At 28.1% G+C, this 15,159-nt stretch overlaps 1 protein-coding gene across 1 annotated transcript in view; it reads left to right on the top strand.

The window, feature by feature from the left end:
• The first annotated feature begins 301 nt into the window (after positions 1 to 301).
• Positions 302 to 15,159, top strand: part of LOC111626974 (E3 ubiquitin-protein ligase MARCH5-like) — a 43,772-nt gene continuing 28,914 nt past the window's right edge. The window contains exons 1-3 of the mRNA XM_023370517.1: positions 302 to 380; positions 455 to 528; positions 4,825 to 5,033. Of these exons, the coding sequence (XP_023226285.1) occupies positions 473 to 528; positions 4,825 to 5,033 (265 nt within the window). The 5' untranslated portion in view covers positions 302 to 380; positions 455 to 472. The remainder of the gene's footprint in view (positions 381 to 454; positions 529 to 4,824; positions 5,034 to 15,159) is intronic.

Genomic DNA, 15,159 nt, shown 5'->3' with positions numbered 1-15,159 from the left:
CGACCAGATTCGATTACACGTCTCCCGGAGCGGTTGTACAGTACTCATCAGTGGCCGAGTGAATAAAACTACTAAACACTAGCCGCTTGTCAATCTGGCCGTCTGCGTATTTAACTATTCTATATATTGTTAATTATTTAAAATTTTTATTTAACAATTGTCAATCAATTAATCCAATTTATTATAATAGTGAAAATAGTCATTAATCTATAATCATTGAAGAATTAAAATATTTAAATTATTCTATAAGATGTTAAAAATTCAGAGGTGTCGCTGATAGCAAAAATGTGATAAATATCATCTGTTTTTCATATGAAAGTAATATCTTTGAAAATTGGATTTTTAAAATGCGATTTCTCATTTGGTATTAATGTAAATAAGTAAATTTTTTTAATGGTTTAATTTTGAAAGATTAGCTTATTACTTTGCAATTTAAATTTTTTCGTATTTTCAGTTTTAACTTAAAACAAATATGTCTAGTCTTCCTCCGAATAATGCTTTAGGTGTACATGAATCTGATACAGAAAGGTTTGTGATTTCTTTCATATGTAATATTTAAGGCATTGTGACAATTATGTGTTTACGTAATGTGAATATTATAATTAACTTAAACTGTAATCTTTGTAGATTTTCAGATTAAAATTAAATAGCAATAAAAAATTATTCGTAAGTATATGAAAATTGTATATTGTGACAAAATTATTTTAACGCAAAAACTTTTCAAATATTAATAAAACTTGATTAATCAGTATATCAAAGATAAACTGTACTACGCAACCGAAGTTGAACTGTATAGATAGTATAAAGATAGAAGATATATTTACATAATTACATAATCCAAAATCCTTCTACAATAATATATAAGGTGTATATGATATTGTTTAGTAGCTATGCTATACTTGATACACTGAAAACAGACAGTGTGTTTATCATATATGGATAGAGACAGAAGACATTCACATATAGAAGACAGAAGTAGAAGCGGCTGAACTTTGAGAATTTTATGTTTAATTCACATATTTAATAAATTGCATAGTAAAACATTATTATTACTAAAACTTAATTTATATTTTTTCTATTATCTTCATTTAAGTTTGTTTTGCTTAAATAAAATTATGTTTGGAAACAGTGGCATATCCAGGATTTTGAGAATATTGGTGCTTTTCAAAGCAGATTTGAGGAGAATACAAAGACTTGTACTCATTAAGATAATCTTCTAACAACAAAGCATTGATCATAAATAAAACTTATAAACCTTATTGCACTTGCATATGGTTTAAAAACTATTACGTTACTAACATTTTTGGTCTACTTCTAGGACATTCTTCAGGCAGAACCTTCTAAAATCAACTCTTTCTGGTACTAGTAGTGTTTCGTTTTGGAATACATGTGACTTCAACACATTCAAATTTTGAACATTTTTCTTTTTTTATAAATTTTTCCTTATATTTATCCAATCACGTGCACCTACGTTGTTTGCCATAATGTTAGGTCAAACATAGTTTTCCATGCCTTCTCTTTGGTTCTAAATTCAAATGCATTGAAGTCGTTTGCATTCCAAAGTAGAACACCAATAGTGTTGGAAAGAGTAGATTTTAGAAGGTTCTGCCTGAGGAAGATCCTAGAAGTGGACTGAAAACATTACTAATGTAATAGTTTTCAAACCACATGCAAAGTACAATAAGATTTGTAAGCTTTTAGAGTTGTATTTTTTTTTTTTTTTCTTGTTTCTTTTAGAATTGTACTCAATTACCTTAGTTACCTAACTTTTTTATAACATTCTTTCTTCATTAGCTTTTTTAAAATTGTTAAGTGGAAGATGGAAAATGGATAATTGATGATTTTAAATTGATAGATTGATTATACATAGGCTGTTTTTTTTTTTTTCAAGCTCCAATTGTCCATAAAAAAAAGACAAGTGTAAATAACAAAATGAATTTATTACCAAAATTATGGTTACTTTTCAATATAATCACCGTGAAGATTGAGGCATTTGTCCTATCTGTGGATGAGCTTTTCCATCCCCTTGTCATAGAATGTTGCCGCCAATGACTTGAGATGGATCCTAATGTTCTTTTGAAGATCGTCATCAGTCTTGAACCTCTGCCGTGGCTACCCACTTTTTCTGCTCAGAAAAGAGGTAAAAGTTGATGGGTGCTAAATTAGGGCTATACACTGGGTGTTTAAAGATGGCAAAGACTTCCACCCAGCTTAAAACTTTTTAAAGTGTGAAGACTTCCACCTCTTTCCTGAACAGGAAAAGTGGCTAGGAGGGCAGAGGTTCGAGACTAATGATGATTTTCGAAACAATGTTAGGGCCCATCTCAAGTCATTGGTGCAACATTCTATGACAAGGGGATGGAAAAGTTCGTCCACAGATAGGACAAATGCCTCAATCTTCAGTGATTATGTCGAAAGGTAACCATGTTTGTACCTAACTTTTAGTAATAAATTCATTTTGTTATTTACACTTGTCTTTTTTATGGACATCGGAGCTTGAAAACAAAAACTGCCTTCGTATAAGGAGTAATTTTTCATCAGAATCGAGAGGTTTCAACAGTCATCAAACCTCAACATTTAATAAGATGAATTGTAAGTATATTTTTCATATATTTAAAAAAAATTAAATTCCATCCTTTCCAAAAAGTATTTGAAGGAACGAGTGTTAAAATATTATTTCAAAATTGTCATGTTTTAATTTACTCAAAAAATTTTTATTTTAAAAAATTATTAAAAAATTTTCTGAAAAATTAATTTAATTTAGTGATCAGTATAGTATGGCCCAATATTTTTTCAGAAAAATTAATTTACTTAAAATTTGTGATCAGTATGGCACAAACCACTACTACTAGTGTCAAATAACTTACCATATAATTATTTATAGTAATAGTAATAATATAACCTGAACTAATCCATCAATCATTTGGCTTTAATATAAAAAACCATTGAAACCTGTATGAATTATTACAATTATAAAATCTACTTACAGTAATTAGGTATATATCTGGTGTGGATATAGGCACATAAGTTATACACAAAACATTGTTTTAACATCAAATGATGAATTTTAATTTGAAGATATGAATATCATAAATCATTATTAAACATTCATTTTTAGTAATTCAAGTACTTTTGTTATTACAAAATAATTTCTGTGCAACACAGAAAACAGTTCAATAACATCAAAGCACAATTATTGTTTAATTATTAACAAAAAAAGCAATTACAGTTAATAAATCAAAAATTTAAGTTATGGAAATTTTTACTAAATTGAAGTAATCAAGATATATATTTCTCAATTTGTATGAATAATTTGTGTAATATCAGGTCAGTCCATAAGTTTGTGCATATTTTATGACCTTGAGAAAAATCTTGTTTTGCTGTTAAAAATGCCAGTCTAATGTGATACTTTTTACACTGAAGTGTTAAATTGGATCTCATTCATATAATGCTGTTCAGAATTGGGAACATTTCAGTTGTTTATTTTCGTTAAAATGGAAGTAACAGATGAATATAAGAGACATGTTTTATACTTTTTATTTTTAAGTGATGAGAATGCTACAAATGCAGCCAAAAAATTAAATACTGTTCATAATCAAACTGTAATTAGTGTAAGGACTGCNAAAGCTGAAATTTTTTGCATACATTCAGTGGCTCTCGGTATGTGCTTGCTCCTTTAGTTACGTGAAGAATGTCCAATCAATAACTGATTTCCTGCCAGGTACTGTTTCAACAGGATGATGAATTTTCTCACTAGACCATTTCCTTGCATAATTTACTTGATACAATGTTTCCTGAATGATGGATTGGCTTTGTGTACCATGCCCTGGCCCCTAGATCACTTGACATAATTCCACTGGATTTCTATCTAGTGGAATTATGTCAAGTGGGTTATGTAAAAGAGATTGTGTACTGAACACCAGTTTGTAATGTTACTGTTTTGAAAGAAAGGCCAAATATTTAAATATATCTATTTTTGTTTTTAATTATTCAATAAATATTTAATGTTAATAAGGTCATTTCTATTGTCTCAGCATGGAATCCTACAACTCTATGTATACAATTTGTTTATTTGTATACCTTCTGCTCTCATTAATTATATTCTCTTCCATCAGTATATTGTTTCTAGTTCTTTCCTGAACCAATGTTGAAGTCAGTCTTCTGTGTATCATTCTATCATGTTTCCTGGCCCACTCTGATCTTTAATAGGTTATGGTTCTAAAAAATAGTCTGATGATTCACATTGAGAGTGATGAAATGCCTTATATATTGCAAGTATTCAGTTGATATAAAAAGTATGTAATTAACACAGATATGATTTATATCCTAATTGATATATAAATAAAGGAGTCAGAGTCTGAAAAGAGTTTGAGTCAAAGCATTTGTGTACAGACTCTGCAACCCTGATTAAAATTATCTATTAATATTGATGACTAATAATATCCAACTCACCAAATAAACCATATCCAGTTCATAAGCTAGCAAAAAAATTTTTTCTACGAACGTTTTCGTCTATATGTAATAGACATTCTCAGGTATTGACAATATAGAACTAACGGCTAGTCAAATAGAATGTCTATTAAATATAGACGAAAACGTTCGTAGAAAGAATTTTTCTGCTGGCTTATGAACTGGATATGGTTTATTTGGTGAGTTGGCTATAATTGATGACTAATAATGTTTTCAATGATTTTTTTTAATAATTATACTTTATAGTATAAATTGCTTATATAATATTGTTTTTAATTAATAAAATTATTTTTATCATAAATTTCAAAATAATTTTCAAAATTAATTTTAATATATTTTATTATTTAATTACAGTAGACGTACTTGTTGGGTATGTTTAGCAGTAGATGATGATGATCTTGATGCTGAATGGTTGCAGCCATGCCAGTGTCGTGGAACAACAAAATGGGTTCATCAGATTTGTCTAGAAGATTGGATTGATTCAAAACAGTCAGGCAATAGTAGAACAAGTGTTTCATGTCCACAATGCAATACTGAATATATTATAATATTTCCATCCTTGGGTAAGGAATTTTAAATTGTTTAATATTAAAAGCAATGCCTAAAAATTCCAGTATTAAGTCAGCTTCAATTTTTTTTGTCTAAAGCATGCAAAATATAAAAGTTTTCTATTTAAAAGTATCTTATGTCATCTTATTTTAATTGGTTTTAAAGTGAACACTTTTGTAAAAAAAAGAAATTGTCATTTTTTTATTGATTTAGCTAATAAATGATGTTGCAATGCAAATTATGATAATGTCAATTCTTAACAAATTGATCAAAGAATTCTGTAAAACTTGATACTGTATTCAAATATCTGAAAGTAACTGCTAACTTACATTGTAAAAGAATACAAAACATTACAGACTTTTAGTTATTTATTTTTTTATTTAATTCTTAAAGAAATTTGTTATATTAACATGTTAAACAAACTGTCTTTTGGTATTAATTATTTTTTATTATAAATGTGAAGTATATACACAAGTACTTTTGACAATGTATTATCATCTTTGTCAGGCAAGAATTTCTTGCATAATATTGGGTTGTTCAGAAAGTAATTTCGTTTTTTTTTTTGGAAAAAAAGCAATTTTCTTGTAATATATAAATATTTTATTGAATTATATATTAATGTTTTGGTCAAATATCTGTTGCCATCTTTCTGTTAGTAGCATGATTCCACATTCATAAAAGTTTTGATCTTTGCTTACAAAAAACTGATCCAATTGATTTTTGACATTTTCATTTGAAGTAAATGTTTTACTGTTTAAAAAATTTTGTAAAGACCAGAACAAGTAATAATTTGAGGTTGCCAGATCTGGTGAATATTGGGTATGGTAGCACATCCCATCCAAGCTGTAACAGTTTCTTATGGGTTACCAAACTTGTGTGAGATCTGGCATTATCATGTTGAAACACTACACCTTTTCTGTTGATCAATTCTGGCCTTTTCTGTTTGATGGTATCACTCAATTTGTCCATTTGATGACAATACACTTTCAAATTAATTGTGAAATTGTCTGGTAGAAGCTCAAAAAAAAATAATTTCTTTAAAATTCCACCAAAGAGAGCATATCTTTCTTTAAGAACAAGCATAACCCATATATCAAGCTTTGAAACGAAACAGAGTCATTTTAAGTGATCATAAATGGTTCAGTTTCAGAAACTTTTCTTAGTGATTTCTTGTGTTGTTATTTGGCGGTTTGCTTCAATCAATACCTTTATTTTGTCTTCATCAGCTTCAACTGGCCTTCCAGAACATGATACATTTTCAATATTGAAATTGCCAGAACAAAATTTTGTGAACCAGTTTTGGTACTATTGTTCTGTCAACACATCTTCATACATGTCACACAATTTTTTTTTTTTTACTTTAACAGCATTTTTATTTTTTTGGTAATAAAAAAGCAAAATATTCCAAAAATTCTGCTTTAAATTTTCCATATTTGATGGGACACCAAAAAGAAACAATTGCACAGAATCAAACAAAATTTTTTACAAATAACCCCTGAAATATCAGATCAGTCATAAGTTCATGCATATCAATTTTTATCTACAAAAAAAGCAACAAAAAATTTTAATTAAATTTTATTTCAATCTATAATGTATTCACTATTGTTTTGTACAATTTCTTGTCATCTTGATGGTAGCTTTTTAATCCTGTCTTTATAAAATGATTTCAGTTTTGAATCAAAATATTCAGAAATAGCCTTTTTTGTTGTTCTCATCCTCAAAAGTTTTCCCTTTTAAAAAATTCTGCAAACTGCAAAAAAGATGATAATCATTTAGAGCAATATCTGGTGAATATGGTGGATGAGATAAAATTTGTAGCTTTTGAGTTTCTGTACAGTTATTTTTGCATCGTGTGGTCTGGCATTGTCATTTTGCAAGAGAACCTGTTTCTATTCAGTAATGATGGTCAATTTTTTTTCAATTTCTCACAATACATTTGAGCTGTAATTGTTTGATTAGGTTCTAACAGCTCAAAGTGAATTATACCTGACATATCCCAGACAAAAGAAATTTTTTGGATGCAACCCACCTTTTGCAGCCAGTTTTTGGCTGCTTGATGTGATTCGTCCATTGTCTTTTTCTCATCACATTATTATAGAGGATTCACTTTTCATCTCCAGTAACCAATTGATCAAGAAAAGGTTCTAAAGGAACTAGTAGCCAGGAATGCCCCCTAGTGGGCGTTCTTTACAAATTTCCATGAGGCACGGTTCCTTTGACTTTTTTGTTCCTATCAATATGCTCTACAGCTCTGTAAAAGTCCGAATGGTAAGATTTACCCTCCGAATGAAGAGGTGGCGATCCCCCCAAACTGTAGCCCCCTGNGATGAAATTGCGGAACGTTTAAATTCATCCCATGGAACTGTTCATAGACATCTACCACAAGTCAGAAAAGTTTCAAAGCTAGGAAAATGCTAACTGTCCACATGAACTGTCAATAGCTAACTGACAACAACATCAACTGCTCAACTCAAAAGCTTCAACTGGGAAATTTTACCTCATCCACCATATTTGCCAGATATTGCTCCCAGTGATTATCATTTTTTTTTTGCAGTTTGCAGAATTTTTTAAAAGAAAAACTTTTGAGGATGAGAAAGGCTATTTCTGAATATTTTGATTCAAAACCGAAATCATTTTACAAAGACGGGATTAAAAAGCTACCATCAAGATGGCAAGAAATTGTACAAAATAATGGTGAATACATTATAGATTGAAATAAGATTTAATTAAAAATTTTTGTTGCTTTTTTTGTAGATAAAAATGCGCACGAACTTATGGACTGACCTGATATATATTCTTAATTCTAATATCATATCCTTCTAATAAATTAACTGTGCTTTTGTATTAAAAATTCTTGGAGAAGAAAATAATGAAAACAACTTTTTATGTAGTACAGTATATATATATATAGTGCACTCTTGCTAATCCAAACTGATTATTGCATGAGGATTGTTTTGGGTTAGTGAAAAGTCAAATTAGACTGTAAACAAATATGTATTTAAAAAATTTTTATACTTGTGTACTACACATTTTAATACCTAAACTGTAAAATTAATATGTACTGTACATGTTTTTAAAAAATCTATATGATTAGTTTTTGATTGGAATATTTAGCAGAAAATTGAACTAAATTGATTTGGATTAAATGGAGTTCAGATTAGCACAGGTTTGGATTAGTAAGAATTCATTATATTAAAATTGATGTTTACATAGCAGTGTTTCTTATAGTATGGAAAATATTTTTAAAGTACACAAGTTAATTGCTAGAAAAATAAAAGATGCTGTTTTTATATTTTTTAAATATAAAAACAGCATATTTTAATATTTGTAAATGTAATATATAATATATCACATTTACAAATACTACTATATGATACTATCTAATCATCTGGCTTGCAATCAATCTTACTTGCAGCTTTTTATTCAGGATGGTAAGAATAATCCAAATGACTGTTGCATTGAAATTATTCAATTGAGTTACTATGATGCCCACTTTTTAATTTCTTCCTAAATAATATTTGTAAAACTATTTTTTTTTTCCTTAAAAAAATAAATTTTGGATGTTAAAAAGTTTACACACACTGTTTCTTAATTTTGATTTTAATAAATTAAGTAATTCCTTGGAGTATAGTAATGTTTATCCAAAAATAACTTATAAGTTAAGAGAGCAACAAGAAGTTAAAACAAAAGCAAATTTATTCTATGATCTTTTAATATTTCTATGTCAGTGTTAGCTAATTTTTGGAATTATGCAACTTGTCCTTTTTAAGAAAAAAAGGATGGCATAATAAAATATTTTTTACATTGTTTATTAAATAATACAATGAATGTATAAAATTTTAATCTGAAACTCACTTATTTTGAAATAAATGAAAATACAAAAACAGTCATGTATATTTAGTCCATTCAATATTGGATCACTCTTCAAAAAGAGAAGTGGGAGAAAAAATTAAATTATTTTTAAGAGGAGTTGATTCAGAACAATATTTTACATATCTGAATATTTTAAATTTCAGTTTACAAATAATATATTTTAGAAGAGTTCACATACAAATTATTTACACATAACTGTTATGATACTGCTGTCTGACAAACAGATATCTAAGTGAGGAAGGAGGGAATTCAATAATCGTATTAAGTACAATATGCTGTAGTAAAATTTAATCAGTTTGTATGATGTATGAAATAGGATTATCAATGACATTCTCCTTGTCATAGTTTTCATTTTTGTAATTCTTTTAGTAAGTTAAAAAAAAATTATGTTGCAGTTTTGATTTTTTTTGTTTTACTAATTTATAGGATATTGAAAAATGTATTAATAATGATTATTTAATTGAAATTAGAGATGAGAAAATAAATATGTGAATACTCAAGTACTGTGTTGATAAAAAATAAATTTGAAATCTATGAATACCTCCAGTATTGGGCCCTATGCAGTGGTGGATCCAGAAGTACCCAAAAGGGACTAACTCAAATTAAAATATTTGAATAATTAATAAATACCTTTTATTAACATACACATGATAATAGTAGTGCAGATTGTCTAATAAACCATATTTTCCATTATAAATGTTTTTTAAAAATAAACTATCACACACAAAACCGTTTAACCAGTAATTGAACTTTAATGTAATTTTCAAATGTTTTCGGCCTTTGCCAAGGCCTGCCTCAGGTGTTTAACAAAACTGACTTCCAAAAATTGGAATGCTAGAATGATGATGCTTGACTTTAAACTTTGAATATATCAAATTCATGCGATTGATTGACTTCATTTGAATTTCTTGTACAAATATTTCCACGCATGTGCCATGTTTTTTAAAAGCAATGTTTTGAAGTTCAAACAAATTTAAATTTTTTTTGTGTCAATGGTATTGTATCTGCCACTGCATACAGAGAGCCTTTTTAGTTCTTTGGTTTAATTTACGACATGAAAAGAAGCAAACTAGATTCTGAATGTTTTCAAATTTGTTTCCCTAAATAAAAATCTGCAGTAGGCATGTATGAGAACATTTATTTGTTAATCTATTATAGCTAAGAGTATCTAAAAAAAATACTACTGTTCTTTAAACCTCAGTCAAAATTAAAAGGTTAAATTTTCAGTTCTTAAAATTTAGTAAATTGATTTTCTTTTTACTTTTTGTTTTACTTTACTAATATATTGAAATAAATAAAACAGGTTAAATAATAAATAGATCTGGTTAATATTTGAATTCAAAAAAGATGATATTTGCCCATCTCTAATTGAAATTAAAAAAACAAAACTATGATGTAATTTTTTTTAGCTAAGTAAAAAGAATGACAAAAATTGAAACTATGACCAGGAGAATGTCATCAATAACCCCTATTTATGTCATACAAACTGATTATATTTTACTACAGCATATTGAATTTGCCAATACTCAGTACTGCAATTTTTTTAATTCTATAGACTGTTGATTATGCAGTACTCAGTACTGCATAATTAAAATTCTGCAGAATACATTTACAATCAAATCGTAATGACAGTCCTGTCATTGTCATCATTATTGCTATGTTTATGTTTGTTATATTAATCCTGCTTAGTATGCAGAATTAATATAACAAACATATAGCAATACAGTAGTAATGCAGGCTTAATATGTTCTATAATTTTTTAATGTGCAGTCAAGTTAATGAAATTCCTTGGTGGATATAAAAAGCCACTTTTATCAGATGTGTAATACAAGACAAAATAAAATCCCATATTTTTAGTTAATTTTTTAAAATGTTTTGCTTGCTTTCTAAATGTTTCCTACACAAAAAAATAGTGGACTAGCAATACCTCTAGTGATTACTTTCAGAACTTCTTTAGCAAAACTGATCATGTTTCAAAAGTGGAAGATTAGGCCTATATTATTTTAGCTGGCCAATTAGTCAAGACAAATTTTTAAGATTACTTTAAGAATGATTAAAACTGGGAATGCCTGCATGCTATTACTCATAAATTAGGCATTTTTATTGGAAAAATTGGAAATAATAATATGCAGTTGTTCCAAACTGGTTTTATCTATTCTGTAAATAAAATATATTTAAATAATTGAGTTATAGACCACTCTGTGCTTAATTCTAATTGATACTGGTGAAGGTTGAAAATTAAAAATGAAAACATTTTAACAAAAGGAATTGTTTTTGTAATTATAGATAGATGTGAATGAAGAAAAAATTTTCTATACTGCATACTTGTCAACTTTTAGTGTTTTTCTACCAATAGCTGGATCATTGGTAGAAAAACACTGATTTTTGAATAAAAATGCTGACAGCATAAAGTGAAACAATTTTTTATTAACGTTGATATTGACAAGCTTTATATTAAATACCTTTAATAAACAAAATTTAATTTCTCTCTGCATATGATATTTTATAAAGCTATTACCATAAACACTGTTAAGAGGGGGCAAAACCTTTATACTCTTTAACATTAGTTTTAAAACTGTCAAGTATTTTAGGACACATCATAAATCTAGGTGTAAATTTATATGATGTCCTTTGATGCATTCCATCTTGATCTGTCATGAGTCTTGATATTGTTGCATGATGAATGCCTCCTGCTGTATGCATTTGTGCTATAGTTTGCTTTGTTATTGTACTTATGACAGTTGCTATCAGTCACTTTATTGACTTTCACTGCAATTATTAAGGACATTGATTTTTCTGATTGTGATTTATTCCCTATCTCTTTTTTAACTTTTTCTTATCATAGTGAATATCTTTTCCTTTTGCTGCACAGGAATGCATGGGACACCCTGCAATGCTGTGTGGCAAAACCATCATCAGCCTATCTTACTACTTTATAAAGATTATAAATCTGTAAAATCTCACAAATCTCAAAGAACCATTTGATTTCTTCTTTTGAGAAAATTTTATATCATACGGCCTATATGTTCTTAAGTGATGAATCAGATGTTTCTTTTTTTTGGGCAGAGAAACTGTAGTGCTGCTCAATAATTCGATCTAACTGTAAAAGTAACTTGTTTCCTTCTGATGATGAGTTGGCCATGATTGATTTAACTGCCAATGTAAGGCACTTGCCAGACTTGAAGATTCAATTTATCATATCTGCCATTTAAAATTATCATATTTGAGCTAAAATTCTTATACCTATACCAACATATAATTACTGTGTATAAAAATACCAATCTTTGTTCTTTTCCAATTAAATGAATCTGAGAATGTCGTTCTGGTTCACTTCAGTTGTTTGTAATAAAATACATACAATTCTTTTTGTTTGCTGTGTGAAAACTAGACATAGCAGACCTAAAATACAAAAGAGTAAATTCTGCATTTTACAAACATTGTACTCTAAACAACTGTAATATAGACAAAGATAACATAGAAATACTGCATAAAGAAAAATTAAAGTACAACAGGAAGTTTAAAGAAACCATAGAAATTATAAAAAGTAAAAACAATATAAATAAAAACCTAAGTCTTAAAATAAACGAAAATTTGCTCAATATACTACAAATAAAAAATTTTTCTGTGAAAAACAATCTTTTCAAAAAATAATTTCTGCAAGACCACAAGGTGGCGAATGTCATATGTGGCAACACTAAAGATACCAGTGCAAATGCCAAAAAAGGAAGGGGGAAAAAAGGGGAGGAAATAACTCAAAAATTTTTAACCATTGTATTGTGTCAGTCTATCCGAAAGAGAAGGTTTATGGAAGTTTTTAAATTGTAATGTATACTGGTTTATCCATAAAAGGATTAAAGCAGATTTTAGAAGATTTTAAATTATACAAAGTATAATCAAAGGTACAGTAGGTCTATATATTGTTTGTGTACTCATTGTTTTTTATGTAAGTTCTCTACTGTAATAATAATTATTGTATTATAGTTGACTGAAGAGGGGCAAAGCCTGAAATGAGTACAAAACAATGTACCATATCGACTCAACTAATAAAGGAATTTGATGGAAAACTTGCCATGTGTTTTTGGAATAAAACACAATACTAGTGTTTACTAGTGTTTAGAATTATAAAACAGGACACTGTTTCAAAAAACAAATCAAAAAATACATACAATATCATCAGCATAAACTATATATTGGTATTAGACTCATTAAATGAAGTGCTTATATGATAATATCAAATTCTTTAAAAGTGTTGACAAAAGGAAAAAGATGGTTGGCAAGTATAGTAATATACTACTGTATATTATATTTCAGTATTTCTGTATCCGTATTTCAGTATTTCTGGTTAAGATGTATTGCTCCTAGGAGCAATACATCTTAACCAGAATGCATTTCAGCCTTTCTATGGTTATCAACTAGTATTTTTACAGATTTTAGGTATCAAACTCATCAATAATCATTCAGATCTTTATATAGCATCCAATATTTACTAAAATTAAATAGAATAAACTTCTCTGCAAACTGGACTGTTCTGTAACACAAAATGCACAACAAAAAACCCAAGTCCTTCTAGTAACAACCTTTGTATTTCATTAAAACATTGTTACTGGGATTTATGGTTTTTGTTGTGTTAACTAAAATTATATACATTAAAAATTTTTTCTTTAAAAACTACTTTTATATGTAAAATTAATTACTATCAACAATGATAGTAATTAATTTTACTATCATTAGTACTCATCTTTCAATGAGACTGCTGCTTCATTGAAAGATTCTTAAGAAATAAACTCAAGTGTAATTGAGAATGTAATTTTTTTAATTGATAAAGTTATATTGCAAAAGCTTCAATCTTCTATTATAACTATAATTAAGAAAAATCACTGTAATAAAGATTAGAATTATAACATTTCTGTGTTGAAATTTTCCCCCTTTTTTGTTATATTTTTTGAGAAACCATAAAGTGTTGGCACTAGATGGTGTCTCAAAGGGACAGTGTTGACAATGGATGTAAAAAAGTTTAGTGTCTAGTGTCAACACTTCATGGTGTCTCAAAAATATAATTATAACTTTATCAAATTCTGTATTAACAATATTTATTTTACACTCTAATAGAATAATTTCACACTTTAACTAATGTATTTCTATTTTCATTATTCTATTCCGAAGGGCAGTGCTTATTTGGCTTTTTTTCCAACTTTATCTACAAATCATTTACAATTAATGTTTCAACCTAATTTCTTTTAGATTATACAAATAGTAACTTGACACTTACAATTATATCACCATTAATTTCAACAATTCTTTAATTAGTCAATCAGCAATTATAAGACAATTTTATTTTAAAAACCAGCTTTAATGTAAAAATAACTATTTCTTTACTTATAAAAAATTTAAAAGTTTTAAAAACATCCTTATTACTTACATTAATACTATTGGCTACTTGTATCTACATGTTGTACTTTTATAAAACTTTATGATGTGCTTTTTCAAGTTTTGTCTATAAACTCATCATCCTCTCTCGCTATTATTAGCACTCTCTCTGATATTTAAATACAGTGGAACCTCGCTTAACGAGCATTTGTTCCAGAAGCTTACTCGTAATGCGAAACACTCATTAAGCAAAACGATTTTTCCCGTATAAATTAATGTAAATGTGTTCCATGCCAAAAAAATACTGAAATATTTTATATATTATGTTTATTTAAAGAAATTTATACAATATACACTGTTAAAGAGCATGAATCATCATTTTTTTCTTCTAGCACGGAATGAACTAACCTGGTATGTGAATTCAATTTGCAGAAAACAAAAAATAAAAGAAAATATGTTTCATAAACAGCCAAACGATATGCCAAATTTTTGAGCTATGTAAAGGCTATAATTAAATATTAAAAATTAATTAGTTTGATTAGAAGAAAAAAGGGGTTATAGTTAATATATCGTCGTTTTCGTCCTTTTTTCCTGTTCCGTATTACGCTACTTATTCCGCATGCAAAAAATTCGTGGATGACTTCAGTAAAGCCGTAATGACGGAATTATCTGGAACAGACGTAACCTTGCAGTCTCTAACGCCATTTTTTGTTAATACTAGAATGTTAAGCGATAAACCTTATTTAATGACGTTAGGTCCATTTGTACCGTCGACCGAGACTTTTTGCCAAAGTTGGGCTAAAAGTATAGGAATAAGCAATACTTGTAGCGGTTTCTGGTTGCACGAGGTTTTAGCTTATTGTACTCGTTTTTGTCCTTCTTTTATATTGAATTTAAGTA

The sequence above is a fragment of the Centruroides sculpturatus genome, unplaced genomic scaffold (genome assembly GCF_000671375.1).
Source record: "Centruroides sculpturatus isolate CEXI.00-Female unplaced genomic scaffold, Cexi_2.0 scaffold454, whole genome shotgun sequence".
Lineage (NCBI taxonomy): Eukaryota > Metazoa > Arthropoda > Arachnida > Scorpiones > Buthidae > Centruroides > Centruroides sculpturatus.
The sequence above is the reverse complement of the archived record's forward strand: the minus strand, read 5'-3'. Positions and strand labels throughout refer to the sequence as shown.